Source organism: Panthera leo, chromosome D2, assembly GCF_018350215.1.
Source record: "Panthera leo isolate Ple1 chromosome D2, P.leo_Ple1_pat1.1, whole genome shotgun sequence".
Taxonomy (NCBI): Eukaryota; Metazoa; Chordata; class Mammalia; order Carnivora; family Felidae; genus Panthera; species Panthera leo.
Window position 1 is genome coordinate 53,893,557 of NC_056689.1, and position 13,479 is coordinate 53,907,035.

Genomic DNA, 13,479 nt, shown 5'->3' on the forward strand with positions numbered 1-13,479 from the left:
AACATACCTTTAATCATTTGCTCCAGATTTTCCAAATAAAATTTATATTGGCTAACCAGGCCTTCTTCAAATTCTCTTAACTTTTGGGTTTCTTTGCGAATCTGAAAAGACCAAAAAGACCAATCATTTTTTAAAATCAAGATATTAAAATCCTTAAGTTAGCACAAAACGTGAATGCCTGGTATGTACCCAGTCCTATAAAAACAAAACAAACAATTTCTCCCATCTCCAGCTCCCCAAAATGTCCAGCTTATTTTGTGCAGTAATTGTATCCAGCATTACCTTGGTAGATTTCTCTGCCTCTGTGAGGGGTCGTATTTTATATGAAGGAGTAATATCTTTAAATAACTCCATCAGGGAAACTATCACCAATTTTCGAACAGTAACAGCCACATCAGGATCCTGTTCCATCAGCATGGAACGTAATTCTTTCAATTTTTTAATCTGTTAAAGAAATAACTTATAAGGTCAGAGTAACCATAGCAAAACAATTATGAACAAAAGACAACAGCCTCACATATGGCACAAGTGGAATCCACACAATGACTCACGGGGTCTAGTCAAGCCATACAAAACTCCAGATACTGTTCACATTACCAAAAGATAAATCACTAAAGCTAACCATACTTTTGTTAAGTAGTTAGAAGAGATAGACTTAAAAAACGGTTTATATTTATTAATTTACCTATTCTTTGAAATTCTTTCATTGGGTTTTCTTAAAGCATATGTCCTGTTTCCCTAAAAACACTTTTTGAAATAAATTAAAATGTTACACACCAAATATATTAATCACATCTACACAAATTAATCAGGAATTAAAGATAATGTGTCCACATTAACTTCAGCTTCAACAAGACCCTTTCAAAAATCATTTGTATGAAGTAATACAGAAGTAAAGACTTGGTTTCAATGAATGTGCTTGCTTTGCTAAACTACTATTGCCTGCTGGATACCTTGACAAGCAGCATTGTTTGGTTAGCAATGACTGCCACAGCAGGGAGTAGGATACATATGCTACTACCTATTTGCTATCCCTAACTTGTGTGAGCGTGGGGCTCCAGACCTGGAAGACCCAGGTTCCAATCCAGCGCCTCTTAAAATTGTAACAAATCACTTGAATTTTTTAAGATGCAATTTTTCAGCTGTAAAATAAGATCAACAGTTCTTGTCTTTATGGTTTTATAATGATGAAATGAGAGCATGCAGGTGAGAAAAATTCCAAATTTCCATCCCCATTTCTGCTCCAGGTCTTCCCCCAACTTTTTTAAAGAAAAACAAGTACTACTCCAAAATGTAACCAGATGGAAGATTTTTTGCTACAAATGGAAATAATCTACTTTATTGTTCAATAAACAAATTCACAGTAGGATGCTGGGGACTCCAATATAACAAGAATAATAGTACCACTTTACATGACTTCATGTATATTTGATTATTTCATCCTCACAACAAAGTTTTAAAATAGGTACCATCTTCTTTTTAGAGATGAAGAAAACGAGTCTTGGGTAAAAGGATTTACCCAAAGTCTAACAGTACTCAAGGTTTCTTGAGTCCATATGTTATAACTATGACCATCGTCACCACTGTTCCCATGGCCCACTGATAATTCATTGTAACTCTCTGGTCTATTTCACCTAAAATATTTTCCACTTCAAGTACTCCTGAACTAATCTCCCTGACTTTTGTGAGGCATGTTCCTTATTACAAGTTCTACCAATCAGTCAAACAAATTTGCAAGTAGGTTCCTTCTCCCTCATCCAATTAATTTTTACACGTACCACTTTAAGAGTTACAATATCAAGCCCCGTATCTTCATTTAGAGAGGAGGAAAATAAGACTCAGAGAGTTTGTGGCTTTTCTAAGATTACAGAAAAAATTAGGTTCAGATGTAGGATTAGTCTAAAGTTCTGCCTACTCTTATTCTACACCTCAGTCCCCGTGGTGTTTCTTGTTTTTATGTTTATTTTTGAGAGAGACAGACAATGAGACAAATCATGAGCGAGGCAGGGGCAGAAAGAGAGGGAAACACAGAATCTGAAGCAGGCTCCAGGCTCTGAGCTGTCGGCACAGACCGTGAGATCATGTCCTGAGCCAAAGTCGGATGCTTAACTGACTGAGCCAAGCAGGCACCACAGTAGTCACGGTGTTTTAATGCTTTCCCTTCTTGTGTGTGCTTACAGGTAATAAAGGGATCTTAAGATATTGGATATTTACAACATATCTAACACGAAAAGCCCAAAGAAATGAACACTACTTACATTACTTTCTGGGTCTGATAATATGGCAGACGCCAAGGCTGCAATATGCATTTTCTTCTCCTGTAGTTTCTTCCTTCTCTCAATTAAATGTTCTTCTAATGTCAGTTCTCGAATGGGATCTTCAATGATCTCTGAAACAAATTAGGCTTCCCTCTTAAACATTTCTTTATTTACAAGTACCCAAGAAAGTTCATCAACAAAGTAATTTTCTTATAGTAATACACAATAATAACGATACCTTTTATTGGACACTTGCCATGGGCCAAGATTACTACATATCCTCTCAAAAATACTATGAGGCGGGGCGCCTGGGCGGCTCAGTCAGTTAAGCAACCAACTCTTGGTTTCGGCTCAGGTCATTATCTCATGGTTTGTGAGTCTGAGCCTCGTGTCTGGCTCTGCACTGCAGAGACTGCCTGGAACTCTCTCTCCCTCTCTCTCTGCCCCTTATCCACATATGCTCTCTCTCAAAATAAATAAATAAACTTTAAAAAAAGTTTATGAGGCAGGTGCAATCATCATACCCATTCTGTACACAGAAAATGAGGCAAAGGGACAGTAATTTGCTTATACTCATAAACCTGGCAGAAATGGAATTCAAACCCGGTGGTCTGACTAGAGAGCCCATATTCTTTTTTTTTTAATTTATTATTTTTTTTATGTTTATTTATTTTTGAGAGAGAGAGTATGATCAGGGGAGGGGCAGAGAGAGAGGGAGACACAGAATCTGAAGAAGGAAGGCTCCAGGCTCTGAGCTGTCAGCACAAAGCCTGATGCAGGGCTCGAACCCATGAATCGTGAGATCATGACCTGAGCCAAAATCGGATGCTCAACCAACAGAGCCACCCAACTGCCCCATTTTTTTTTTGAAGGAGAGATAGAGCATGAGTGAGTGGGGGGAGGGGGGAAGAGAAAGAAAGAGAGAGAGAGAGAGAGAGAGAGATGGAGACACAGAATATGAAGCAGGCTCCAGGCTGTCAGCCCAGAGCCGTGAGATCGTGACCTGGACTGAAGTCAGACCCTAACTGACTGAGCCACCCAGGCGCCCCGTGAGAGCCTATATTCTTAACTACTATGCATAATTCCTATTAATTGAAGGAAAAAGAAATCTGATTTAGTTTTCAAAAAAGTACAGAAGGGCGCCTGGGTGGCTCAGTCAGTTGGGCATCCAACTCTTGATTTCAGCTCAGGTCATGATTCCAGGGTCATGGGATCGAGCCCCATGTTGCACTCTGCACTGAGCATGGAGCCTGCTTAAGACTCTCTTTCTCTCTCCCTCTGTCCCTCTCCCATGCTTGTACTCTCTCTAAAGAAAATATTAATTAAAAAAAATAAAATTTAGAAAAGTACAGCCTTGTTTTCAACTCTATACAGTCCTCTGCACTACAGAAAATATGTCCACTTTTAGAAAAGAAATTCCTAGGGAACTAGATTGAACAAACACACAAGCATAATCTGTAACCCTAGGAAGAGTGACTGAAAACAGTTAAACAGTTGACCTGTTATCTCCTTTACACTATACGTGAGGTTTGCTAAGCAAAGGTAAAATTTAACCAACTTGTTCTATCACAAATTCTAAACAGAGAATTTCAAACAATAATATATGTTCCTTCAGTTTAACTTTGATTGCAATGGTCTTAGCTGTTAGAAACCCACATTCAAAGGTCTAAAGCCGACATATATAAGGATAATTGCTCTAATAAAGAAGTGAAATGGTTTCATACCACAGAATCATTTTTAATTTAAAGCTAAAAGTTCATAATTATTTATAGGCAGGTCTTTCACTTGAAATTAAAAAGGATTCAAACAGTAATCACTTAAGAGACTCTTCATGCATGCCCAGACATTACAAACATAACTGCATAAAATTTTCCACAATAAAGAGCAACAAAGAATCAAATTCCACAAGGTGAGACTTTCAACAAGTGGGAAAATGCTCAAAATGACTTTGAAATGACCAGTACTCTAAAATGCACAGTTCCAGACTTTTTCTAAAATTGAGTCATATTTACTATTAAGCAAAAAACTGTAATTCTCAATTAACAATTTAGTAATTATAAAGACACATCATTACCTTCCTCAAGTTCCAACTCTTCTTCATCCTCTTCATCTTGGTTATTGTCAGTAACTACATGGAAAATACGTGCATTAAAAATGTGACAATTTACTTCAGCGATAAAACTACAAAGGAAAGAGATTACCATAAAACTCTGGAAAGTAGTTACTTTCGTGAGGAGGGAACAACTAGTGATTTAGGGGAGCACAAAGAAAGTTTCTGGGTGCTGGCAGCATTTATTTCTTGCCTGGATGGTAGTTATATGGGCGTGTTTTTGTGATTAACCACATGACTTTACAACTTTGATTTCTAGACTTTCCTATGTTTTATTTCATAAGAAAAAAAAGATACAGGTAAAAAAAAAAAAGCCTAAAAAAGGATGACTATTATGTGCTCTAATTTTAGAAACAATAGTATTTGGTGAAAAAAACTCTGAAAAGAAAATCACCTCAATATAGTAGCTTCAGCTATACTCATGGTACAACAGACATCATCTGAGATAATCATCTGTATTTCTGGCCAAAATCCTCAAGCTTGCTCTGTGACTAATTGCAGCTACCCCTATTTTGTAGGTATGGGTGAAAGTAAAAAGAAAATTAAGTCTTGAGTAGAAAAAAAAAATGTGTTAATATTAGTAAGGAGCTATAATTTTTACTAATCTACTGGCTAATCAGATTCACCTGGCTTCTCCCTGGTCTGTGGGATTATACCACTTTTATCCTTGATAGGAAGCAAGTGAATCAGTTCCTTCTCCGGTGCAGTTTGCAGAGTTCTTGGTATTTTTTCATATTTTTCTATAATACGCTCATGCTTTCGTTTCTTGACATGAACAGGTTCACTGCAGGGAAAAAAGAAAATTCCAGCTTTAATGTACAAATGGAACCTAGAGACCAGTAGAGAAGTACAGAAAAATACACTACTAGCCAAACCTCCAATAGGTATACAGATATTAGCACCTAGACCAGGCACACAGCAGGCACTCAAATAGAAAATGAATAAATGAATTATATAGTACTGTATTGTATAGCATAGTACTATTGTATAGTATAGTACCGTACCACAGAGACTCAAACTATGACTGGATCTAATTTTCCCTTCAGATGCCAACGAGTGGGTTACAGCAGATTCTTTTTGAAGACTATTCCACAGAGCCAAGGGTGGTATCGTGCTATTTTACTTTCCCAAAAACCTTCAGACCATAACATGGACTTAGAAGAGTTAGAAAGATCTAAGTTTAAATTTCAGATCCACTGCTTATGATTGCAGGAAGCATCAGTTTCCTCTGTAAATGGGAATAATACCTACCTAACAGGGCAACAAGGATTAAGAACTCAGGACTGTTCTGCCAATTCCCCAAACACAGAGCTGCATTCTTCCCCAGTGCACTCTACTTCACTATCCAGACTAAAAAGAAATAAAGATATACACTAAATAAGGCCAGTTTGTTTTATTCATGAACTTCCTTAATTTAGGAAATAAACCAAGTCACAAGGTTTACTTTTTGCAAATACTGTGTTCTGAGCTGAACATCTTGTACTAAACACCTACGTAAAATCCAGAACCAAGTTTTTAACACTAAAAGGACATGAATGATTATAATCTAAATGAAGTATTACCTAGAAGAAAGATCTCTTGTTAGAAAAGATGCTCTTTGTCCTAAGTCTCTCATTAACTGTAAGTCATCTTCATCCATCATATCTAAAGGAAGGGCTTCCTCTTCTTCCTCCTCTTCCCTCTCAATCCTTTTACCTGTTCCAATACAACAAAATCAGAAACAACTATTAGAAGCACAGAACTCTGTGTTTTTGTGTCAACAAGAGGAAAAGTTTAGGCTTTTCTAGTACCTTTGCCCAGTGTTTCTAAATGGAAGCACTAATGACACAGTGGGCAGGACAGTTCTTTGTTTTACAGTCCTGAGCTAGGCAAAATCCTAGCATCTCCAATCCCTGAAATCTAAATGCCAGGAGCCTTCCCAGGTCACTGTAATAACCAAAAATTAAAATGCCTCCACACATTCTGCAATGTCTTTCAGAGCATGGGAGAACCAGTGATTTAGCCGTTTCCCTCCTTCTGATTCCCAATGACTTTCATTTCCATTCCACTTCAGTCACCTCCTCCACAGGCCACATCCCACACCTTCTTGTTTTCTCCTGCCTTATTCTGTCATTGAAGCCCTCTCCCCCTTAGCCCTTCAAATTCTCTAATCTGTTAACTTCTTTATATCAGCATTTTAAGATGGGTGAAGTCATGCTCCAGTGGGCAATTTGTCAATTTTACTTCGTTACATAGATTATGTGGATCATACAGATAAAACTGTCTGTCTTAACACCTGTATAGTATTTCACCATAGGTAAACAACATCTACGTCATTTAACAATTCCCTGTGGGAGAACATTTTATTTTCAATTTTTGATCATGGGGGCATTTTTATTTCTTTGTTTGCTGTTACTAATAATGTTGCAATGAGCATGCTTGGAAATATATTCTTGGCAATTTTTTTCAAATATAATCATAGGTTGATTCCTAACAGGAAGACTATTGGTCAAAGGAAAATCCACTTATTTTCTTAAAATCTTATTCTGTGATAGTGAATATGAGTTTATAAATATATACTTTTCTCCTTTTTATTCAAATGGTATAAGCATCTCATACATGTGGTGATAGCCTATAATTACAATTAAGTGAAAACATCAATACACATTACTTTTCACCTTGTTTTTCAACATTAACTATTTTGTAGAGTATTTCATGTTGGACATAAAGACCTTCCTTCTTTCTTGAAACACTCTTCTTCTGATTTCTAAGACACTATACAGTTCTGGTTTTCTTCCTAATTCTCTGGCTCCTCCTCAAATCTCATTACATATTCCTCCACCCATTTCTTTTTTTTTTTTTTAATGTTTATTTATTTTTGAGAGAGAGAGATGGAGTGTGAGCGGGGGAGGGGCAAAGAGAGAGGGAGACACACAATCTGAAGCAGGCTCTAGGCTCCGAGCTGTCAGCACAGAGCCAGACAGGAGGCTCCAACTCCCGAACCATGACATCATGACCTGAGCAGATGCATAACCAACTGAGCCACGCAGGCACCCCTCCCCTCCACCCATTTCTTAAATGCTGGGGTTCCTTAAAATTCTTTCTTGGTTTTCTTATTCTCAGTCTACACAGTCTTCACAGTGATTTTACCCAAGTCTAAGTCTTCAATTACCATCTATATGCAGATAATTGCCAAAGCTATTCTCTCTAGCCCAGATATTTCACATGAACCTTATACTCTTATACCCAACTGCCTGACAGACTTCATTTAGATGCTCAACATGTAAAAATGAATATTTTGCTTTTTATATGTAATTATTAACACATTTTTAAAATTCTACTGAAATTTATAGAAGAGATCCTAAAAAGCATCTAACTCAACCATTGCTTTTTTTTTTTTTTTTTTTTTTTTTAAACAGATGAAGTACCTAGAGATTAAGTGACTAACTTAGGCCACTTTCCTAGTAACAAAATTAAGAAAACCCAAGGGGCACCTGGCTGGCTCAGTCAGGGGAGCATGTGACTCTTGATTTTGGGGTTTTGAGTTCAAGCCCTACGTTGGGTATAGAGATTACTTAAAAATAAAATCATTAAAAAAAAAGAGAGAGAGAGAAACCCAAGTTTCCTGACTTCCAGCCCAATGACCTTTTATACATCACAATAATATGTAGCCAAAAGATCAAACTAAATAGGTCAGGATTAAGAGAATGAGATGTAGATGTACATGGGAAGACTGACTAGTCGGATACACTCAAATATGAATACCCTGAAAGTACCAGTAACATTGTAGAACAACTGGTCTGACTCAAAATGGCCATGTTCCTTACCTGTTTTGAGTACTTGCAGTTCTTGGATAATTTTACAAAAGAATAACCCTGTCAGTTACAGCTCAATTTCACTCCAAGTTTCCAAATGAAAAGAAAGTCAGAAGTTTAGAAAACTAAGTGAACTTTGGCAACACTGTGAAGAATGCTCCAGAGAAAGCTATGTTCTTACCTTAGCTAACTGCCAGTGAATGGGAAAGTGGCAGCACTGGCACACTCCCCAACATTTATTTACACAGCTAATCTGCTTGTTTTCCCCAAGTCTTCTTGATCTCCTTTCTAAACAAACTAAAAGCGGAGACTATCTCCTTCTCACAATGAATACTATATTGAAACACTTTCTCAAATGGACTGATAAAGCATGTAGGACCACTATCCTTACCTACTCTTAGGAAGATCTGAAAACAACAGCGATTACTAGAAAGCAATGTTGTTTCATGAAAAACATTTTGTTTTTGTTTTTTTTAATGTTCATTTATTATTGAAACACAGAGAGAGACAGAGAGTGAGCAGGGGAGGGGTAGACAAAGGGGGAGACACAGAATCCGAAGCAGGCTCCAGGCTCTGAGCTGTCAGCACAGAGCCCGACGCGGGGCTTGAACCTACAAACTGCGAGATCATGACCTGAGCCATAGTCGGTCGCCTAACCAACCGAGCCACCCAGGTGCCTCTATGAAGAACATTTTAGAAAAAATCAATAGTGGGGTGCCTGAATGGTTCGGTCAGTTGAGCATCCGACTTTGGCTCAGGTCAAGATCTCACAGCTAGTAGGTTTGGGCCCCCAACCAGCTCTGTGCTGACAGCTCAGAGCCTGGAACCTGCTTCAGACTGTCTCGGCTCTCTGCCCCTTCCCCATTTGTGCTCTCTTTCTCTCTCTCCCAAAATATATAACCAACATTAAACAAAATTTTTTTAATTAAAAAAAAAAAAGAAAAACTCAATGGAAACTACAGTACATGAATGCTTTCACAATTACCTGGTTGTTTTTCCCTTGGGTCTTCCAGTGGAATCGGTTTCTTAGACACAGCATCTTTTACAGCTTGCCTTAGTTTCCTCTGTTCTTTTCGGTACTTCTTGAGAGTGCTTTGTTGTTTAAATTGCTTATTTTTTAGCTTGTTCTCAAGTTTCACTTTACTAGTTTTCAGCAACTTCCGAAAGCTTGGGATCTGCTTTTTATTTCTTCTCTAGAAAACAGTAACAGGAGTACTGCACACCCAGAAATTTAAATTGCATACTCACAGCAAAATGTTATCTTTAAAATAAGTAACATTCATAGATCGGTTTACTCTTTGCAAAGTTCTCCAACATATGTATCCCCTTCAAAAGCCTAGTTAGGGAGTGATTGCTGTTACCTTCAAATTACTGATTAAGAAGCTAAGGCTGAGATTATATGACTTGTCAAAGAACCCTAAACTAAAAAGGAAAAAACAGAATTCGGGTCTTTGGATTCCAACATTTGCTGATAACCCCTCATTCAGAAATCCAAATCTCAGCCCTCATTTTCTCTAAGAACCGGGGCAAATCACTTACTTTCCTAACTCCTTACCCTTTAGGAGAAAAAAATGGGACTCATGTCGAGTCCCATAACACACATTATAAACTCACTGAGAGCAGAACCCTGTTTCTCAACCGTAAAATAAGGGATTCGAAAGATAGTCTCGAAGAACCCTTTAATGTCCGACACCCTACAGAAACAAGACTCCGTGCCTGTCTCATCGCGGCCCCCTGAAGCCAACCACGCGCACAGTGGGCAATGAAGGAAGCACCAGATCTAAGGGCCGGGACAGCACACAGAACCAGAAGTGAGCCCCGAATCTAGGCCACCGCCCCCAACAGAACAAAAACCCGCGCCAAAACTACATCACGAAGAGATTGTCAGCCAAAAGGGCCCTAAACCGCGGAGACCTGGCTTCTCAGGACACTCACCGCCTTCATCCTTAAATATGAAGGGAGTTCCGGCCCTGCAGTTTCACTGGGAATAAAGGTAATCCACAAAACCCGAAGAGGTAACACACGTGCCCAAACCCGAACACTGCGCAAGGCGGAAGCTACCGCTGACTCCTCCCCATCCTCCGCCTCCGGAAATGGGGGCAGGACTTCCGCACCCAGCTTCAGCCGCGCGCCCTCTCGCGGCGCCGGGGAGGTGGCGCGCCGGCGAGAGCGCACGTGAACGCGTAGTGTCCCTGAGCGACGCCCTGGCAGAAGGCGGGTGGCCCCGGGGGAACTTCGCAAGGTCTGTGATTCTTATCCTCTCGTCCGATTTCCTTTACGGTCTTGGAGGAGTCGGGCTCCACCCTTCAGAACGAAAGGGCTTGATTTTTATTAATCACCTTACTGCACGTTGTGCCACCATCACGTAGCTTACCTCATCCTTCTGTCATAGATACTTGTGCAATTGGTTTTCCTCCGTCAAGGCTTGGGCGCCGAAAAAGCCTTATTCCTTTTGGGTAATGCCTGTCCCTCAACGGGCCCTCTGGGCGTATTTGTGGGATGGCGAATGACGTCTCCTGACCTTCCAGAACTCAAAAGTCTCGAATTCTTGGTACTTTATCTTCAAACATTTCTTGCCTTCATTTCACCCCTTGTCTGATAAAGAGGTATATCGGTGAGACTCTGCATTTCCGTATTTTACAACTCTTACCTTTGCGTAAATTTTACTGTCTGCTTTTGAATTCCAACAGTCATTAATTCTAACAGGAAGATTTATGTATTGCAAGAATATGTTTCTCAGAATGTTTGTCTCTCAAAGGCTTTTTTTTCCCCCCTGAGTAAATTAAAGAATTCCACTTCAGTCTATTTTTTAAAGGAATGAAGTATGAGCGACATCTCAACAAAGTCCGGGCCCCGCAGTCCGAAGGCAGGTGGGAAAAGCGAGGAGAGGCTCAGAAGTCTGAGCTCCCTGGTGAATGGTGGTGCTAAAGAGCCAGAAGAACCTGCCAATTTCTGGATCTCACTTCAGAGACCAAGAATCCCATTCTATCTGGAATTCTTCTTTCCCTCCCTTCCAAGTTCACCAGTTTTCCCTGTTGTGCTCTCTCCTTCCCCACACACTCTCAGAAACAGCAGAGCCTGTCCCACTGGAGTATTACTTCATCGAGCAAATTGAAAACATTAGCCTGTGCTCTTCCCAAGTGCCTGAATTCCTTCCCAAACATAGCAATTTGTCTTCTGATCACTCCCATCCTTCCAGCTTTCCACCAGTCTCTCCAAAAGTGAGGCATCCCCATTTAGGTACAAAACCAGCTTCTTCCAACTTTATCAGACTCCTGTATCACTAATTACCCCTTCTTTCTCGGTTCCCCCTCTACTAGATTCTTCCCCTCAACCTATTAACATATTCAAATCTCTGCCATATTTTTTTTCCTAATGACTTATCTCTTTTTTATTTATATATTTTTTTAGAGAATTAGAGTGCACAAGTTGGGGGGAGGGAGAGAGAGAATTTCAAGCAGGCTCCCCACCTACCGCAGAGCCTGATGTGGGGCTCGTATGATCCTGGGATCGTGACCTGAGCCGAAATCAAGAGTTAGACGCTCAACTGACTGAGCCACCTGGGTGCCCCAGACTATCTCCTTTTAATTTAATTACAGTTTCATTTTCCTCCTTCCCTGCTTGTCCTTACTTCCAAAAATCTAGTATTCTGATGTCTCCACTTCCTCCTTTGTTATTACAGCCCAAGTCTGTGCTAGCTTTTTTAGGAATTAAATCACATGCTTGACCCATTTTAAGTTTATAATCAACTTGAATCCCTAGATCATTTTTAAGCAATTGTTGCCAAGCTAAATCCCTCCCATCTGGAATTTGAGCAATCTATTATTTTTACACAAACTTGAAAATGGAAGCTTACATGATTCCTACTAGTTTAATCTTAATGGTTTCTCAATTCTGTCATCTTCAGGTTTATGTCATTTACCATTAGCTCAACCCACTGCTGAACTCAGTTTGGGTTCTAGATCCTCTTGGATCTTGCAGAGATTTACTGGACACTTGGGCTAAGAGAGGTCACTGGGCTACCTCAAACTAGTTTTACAGGGTTTGTACTTAGATTCCTGTGAGCCCTTTTGAGCAGTCTGTAAAGAACCCATCTGGGTCTGCCCATAACATTCCACTGAAACTGCTCTCCTTAGGGTCACCAAGAACCTCCAAATTGTTTTTCTTTTTTAAGTATGCAATAAACCATATCACTTCTTTTTACTTTTCTTAACCTTTTTTAAAAAAATTTTTTTGATGTTTATTTTTGAGAGAGCACAAGCAGGGAAGGGGCAGAGAGAGAGGGAGACACAGAATCTGAAGCAGGCTCCAGACTCTGAGCTATCGGCACAGAGCCCGACAGGAGGCTTAAACTCACAAGCTGTGAGATCATGACCTGACCGCAAGTCTGACACTTAACCGACTGAGCCACCCAGGTGCCCCTTAACCGTTTTTAGCACTGCCTTTGATGCTACATATTTCTCCTTCCTCACACCACAATGTGTCAATGGTCTTTGCTCCTCTAACAGCCTCTTCCTCAGGTTCTCGTCCCACCTCCATTCCTTCTTCCTCATGCCTCTTCAATGTAAGTGATTCTCAGGGTTCTGCTCTTGGTCCACTTTTCTACTTGTCATTCTACTTGCTTTTTCAATGTGATCTCATCCATCTACATATTGCAAAAAGATTTCCAAACCATTTGTCCAGTCCATACCTCTCCTTCCAAGCTTCAGTGTTATAGCTACCTCCTTATGGACATCTCCACATAGTAACCATAGAGCTTCAAATCACCATGTTCAAAACCAAACTACTTTTTTTTTTAACTTGTGCCTATGCCATCCAATATTCCCTATTTCATTCATTTACCCACAGCTAGAATCCCAATATTCCAGAGATCATGGGACACAAGCCAGGGCTTTCTTAGCCATTTTCTATAAACAGACTGATTTGAAAAATGTCACTAAATGGACATGGAACAATAGGGCTTCTGGTGTTCTTAGATAATTCATCTAAGATGTAACAAGAGACCTTGAAGAAACTAAAAGCACATACTAGGCTCAAAGTAGATGTGTCATATTTCCTTATGAGAAATTACTAAATGGTGACATTATAAAAATGTATATCTCCAAAATTCAGGCATCAGGAATTTGAAAATATATATGTCATGGCCTCTACCTTCATCAATGTCAAAATGTAGTTGAGAAAAATATTTGTATAGTTGAGAAAGATATGCATGACCAAATAAAGATTAATAGAAGAGATTGTGTAGATGGTAAAAGAGAACAGAAAGCTTGGGAAGAAATGACAGAACAATGTGTACTTAAATGGACCCTTGTAGAAA

At 39.5% G+C, this 13,479-nt stretch overlaps 1 protein-coding gene across 2 annotated transcripts in view; it reads right to left on the bottom strand.

Annotated features, from left to right (window-relative positions):
* NOC3L (NOC3 like DNA replication regulator) overlaps positions 1–10,232 on the bottom strand; it is a 55,806-nt gene extending 45,574 nt beyond the window's left edge. For both annotated transcript variants that reach the window (XM_042907509.1, XM_042907510.1), the window contains exons 1-8: positions 10,098–10,232; positions 9,148–9,355; positions 5,931–6,063; positions 4,995–5,152; positions 4,333–4,386; positions 2,259–2,389; positions 283–444; positions 8–101 (exon numbers count right to left, since the gene is read on the bottom strand). In XM_042907509.1, coding sequence (XP_042763443.1) covers positions 8–101; positions 283–444; positions 2,259–2,389; positions 4,333–4,386; positions 4,995–5,152; positions 5,931–6,063; positions 9,148–9,355; positions 10,098–10,106 — 949 coding nt within the window. In that variant the 5' untranslated portion in view covers positions 10,107–10,232. The remainder of the gene's footprint in view (positions 1–7; positions 102–282; positions 445–2,258; positions 2,390–4,332; positions 4,387–4,994; positions 5,153–5,930; positions 6,064–9,147; positions 9,356–10,097) is intronic.
* Between the last annotated feature and the right edge of the window lie 3,247 nt (positions 10,233–13,479).